Genomic DNA, 3,175 nt, shown 5'->3' with positions numbered 1-3,175 from the left:
CTCTCTCTCTCTCTCTCTCTCTCTCTCTCTCTCTCTCTCTCTCTCCTTCTCTCCCTCTCTCACACACATCACACACACACACATAACACACAAACGCCCCACGACATTCTCTAACCCGTACACAAACAATCACTGTTGTCAATCATTTGTCCGTCCATTACGAAATGACTCAATCACTCTTCTACCGCACCGTAGCGCCTGCCATCGGTCTGTATAGGCGGCCCTGCGACACAGGGGTGCTGAAATGGCGGCCTACCTCGCCGGCCGCAGGCGCCAGGACGGCTGGCGAGGGAATTCCAGGCATTCGCTACCGGTTCTGCGTTGTCGGGAATCCACCACCAGGGGGAGCCACCTGATCCGCGTCGCGAGCGGGAGCAACGTTGCAAGCTGGCCGCGCTACCTCGCGTCCACGGCGTCGGCGACGTCGCTACCCCGCGCTGTCCGCCGGGCTGGCCCTGGCGGGCGTGGTGCGGGGCGGGGCGGGGCGGCGTACTCACCTCGTGGTAGCGCTTGGTGCTGTACTTGTTGCGCTGCGGCGGGCTGGGGCTCTTGTCCCTGCTCGGAGTGAACCGACCGGGGGCTGCCGCCCGCTCTGAGCTCAGCCGCTCCCGCTCGAGGAACGCCGTGTTCACGTTAGGCGTGAAGTGGCCGCGGCCGCCGGCGTACTCGTGCGGCTGCAAAGAGAGGTTAGCGCCATGCGGGGCGTGGTTAGCGAGGGCCGGGCACGCAGTGCAAACATACAAAATGCAGGAGAAGTAATATTTAAAGTTGGTAACGCGTGCAAAAGAGGGCGCCAACTTTAGTCGTTTGCGAATAAGAGATGAAGGTAAAGAGGTGCACAATGTTTTGAAAATTTAAGTGGGATATCTACATCTTCCATTTTCTAAAAGAATCCGGGAGGGGGTGCATACACGGTTAATTGAAACTCTAGAAGTGCATACTATGTACATGAGTACGCTTCGGATGGGTCATGCACTCAGCCTACGGCAATTAATGCGCAGTGAGCCGAATGAGGATGCTACTGGATTAGAGCTTGTTAGGCGCGTCCCGACTTACGCTATGCGGTAATAAAGTTGTCTACCAAACCCGCACAAGAGTAGCGCTTCCAAGAAGAAATATTGTCCCGAGGGACCGAGAGGAAGAGGAGAAGAGTTGGTGCTTACGAGGTGCTCGTCGCTGTCGTCCCGGTACGGGGAGTCCCTGTAAGTCGGCGAGTCCCTGTACGGGGACCCGGGGGACCCCCCGCCCCGGTACGGGGATCCCACTCTGTGGGTGCTCGTCGTCTTGTACAACCGGGTGCCCCCGTTGACGGGGGCCGGCGTCGGCGACGTCGTTTTGAAGGTGTGGTCCGGGCCGGTGGGCAGCACCTGCACCCGGTCGGGCCGGCCCGTATAGCCGGAGCCCAGGGTGGCCGACGTGGGGTCGGACGGCGAGAAGGTCGACTTCTTGTTCCAGGAGGTCTGCCTCTCGTCGTATCGCCGCTCGTCGTGGCGTCGCTCGTCGTGGCGTCGCTCCTCGTGGCGTCGTTCGTCGTGGCGTCGCTCGGACCACTGGCTGATGCCCTGGGCGGCCACGGGGGTCAGTAAGCGCTAGCGCTCGCACGGCAATGGCATGGGGGTTACGTGAACGCCGATAATATGAATGCCTGACTGTGGATGAGACTGCGCGGGCGGCATAGCACTATCGTGTGGTAGTACTAGCAGGCATGCCGAGCCGAGCGGGGCCCAGGCGGGGGCGCTCTCTTACCTGGAAGTAGGGGCTCTCGGAGCGGGGCTCGGGGGACGACACGAACACCCTGGACGAGGTGGTGTTGTGGTGGCCGTTGGTGCGGGGCGTCACTGGCCTGGACTTCATCGTGACGTTGATGAAGCTGGTCGTGGTGCCCCTCTGGACGTCGTCCTCGTCCTCAATCGAGTCCTGGGAAAGAGCGATCATGATTTTTTTCCCAACCCTAACAATTCAACCAATATTCATTTTCCCCTTTACTCGGCACTCCACGGCAGCCGTGGCGAAGCCACAATTACTCAATCCCAATCAACAGGTAAAACAAAAAATGCAAGTCCTGCCTTTGAGGATCGCGACTCGCTGCCGAAGTGGTGCTCCAGCCACTTGGAGGTCTCCACCTTGCGAGTCTCCTCCTCCTGGTCGAAGTCGAGCGGCCGCTTGGTGAGGGCGTCCTTCCTGTCCTTCTCGGTGGGCGCCGGGCCCAGCTGCCCCGCGGCCCGCTGCTGCAGCAGCTTGCTGCGCCGCATGCGCCTGATCCGCGTCGACAGGCTGTCCCACTCCTGCTGGTCCTCGGCCGCCAGCGCCGCAGGGTCGCCGAACCGCTCGCCCTCCACATTCTCGCACTGGTACCTAAGCAAGGACAACAAAATGTGAATAACATTGTAGAAGTGTGAATTAAAAAGTAAAATAATTGTAATTTTACAACCCGAAATCAGGAAGCGCGATGTTGGAGACACTCATTGAGACCCAATCAGACGTACCTCATCTCCTCGCCGATCTTGACGCCGTCCGCGACGTACTCGACCAGCTCCTGGTCCTTGCTCTTGCGGAAGCGCTGCTTGCTCTCGCGGTACTTTTCGTCCTCCTCGAGCTCGCCGTCATCGGGGTCCTCCTTCTCGTCCACCTGTAGCGACAAAAAGGCGCAACCAGTCAAACCTCTATCACAGCGTAAGCTGGCCTCTCCTGCGGTGCCCCGCCCGTCCCGTCTAGTGAAGCCTACAAGCAATACCGTGAACTCCAATTATATTCACGGAGAAAGCCCAGCCCTGCCCAGCCCAGCATTGCACCGCGAGTGATCCGAGCCGCCTCCCAACCGACCCACCCCAGCCCAGCACGCCGCCCGGGCCGTTGCTGGGCGGGGCGGGGCACATCCGCCCGCATCGCAGATCGCGCGGTCTGCAGCTGACTGACAGCAGGCGGGCTGGAAGCTGCTGCGGGGTAGAAAGTGGCATTTATCTACCCTTTCCCCCCACATATTTATATTTCCAACATATTTTGATTAAAGACTGAAGTTTTTTTTCCTTTTAAGTTTGCGTCCTCAATTTTGATTTAAAATGCAATCAGTTTTTGTCAAGGCTCGAAACAGCTGAGACAGGTAAGGGGGTCGTGATTTGCCAGGGGACGGGTACAATGGGTATCGGTCCCACCGCCGCGGGGTCGGTGTGTACGG

General features: G+C 59.3%; 1 protein-coding gene across 1 annotated transcript; it reads right to left on the bottom strand.

The window, feature by feature from the left end:
• Nucleotides 1-497: 497 nt before the first annotated feature.
• On the bottom strand, nt 498-2,629 carry LOC113212960 (serine/arginine repetitive matrix protein 1; the record flags this gene model as incomplete). The annotated part of the gene is given in 5 exon segments (XM_052276683.1): nt 498-674; nt 1,164-1,562; nt 1,747-1,917; nt 2,067-2,355; nt 2,487-2,629. Coding segments are annotated over 5 exon segments (1,179 nt in total), but the record flags the coding sequence as incomplete, so codon positions are not given.
• Between the last annotated feature and the right edge of the window lie 546 nt (nt 2,630-3,175).

Source organism: Frankliniella occidentalis, unplaced genomic scaffold (assembly GCF_000697945.3).
Source record: "Frankliniella occidentalis isolate FOCC.00 unplaced genomic scaffold, Focc_3.1 Scaffold3944, whole genome shotgun sequence".
Lineage (NCBI taxonomy): Eukaryota > Metazoa > Arthropoda > Insecta > Thysanoptera > Thripidae > Frankliniella > Frankliniella occidentalis.
This window is presented reverse-complemented; position numbering and strand designations above follow the sequence as displayed.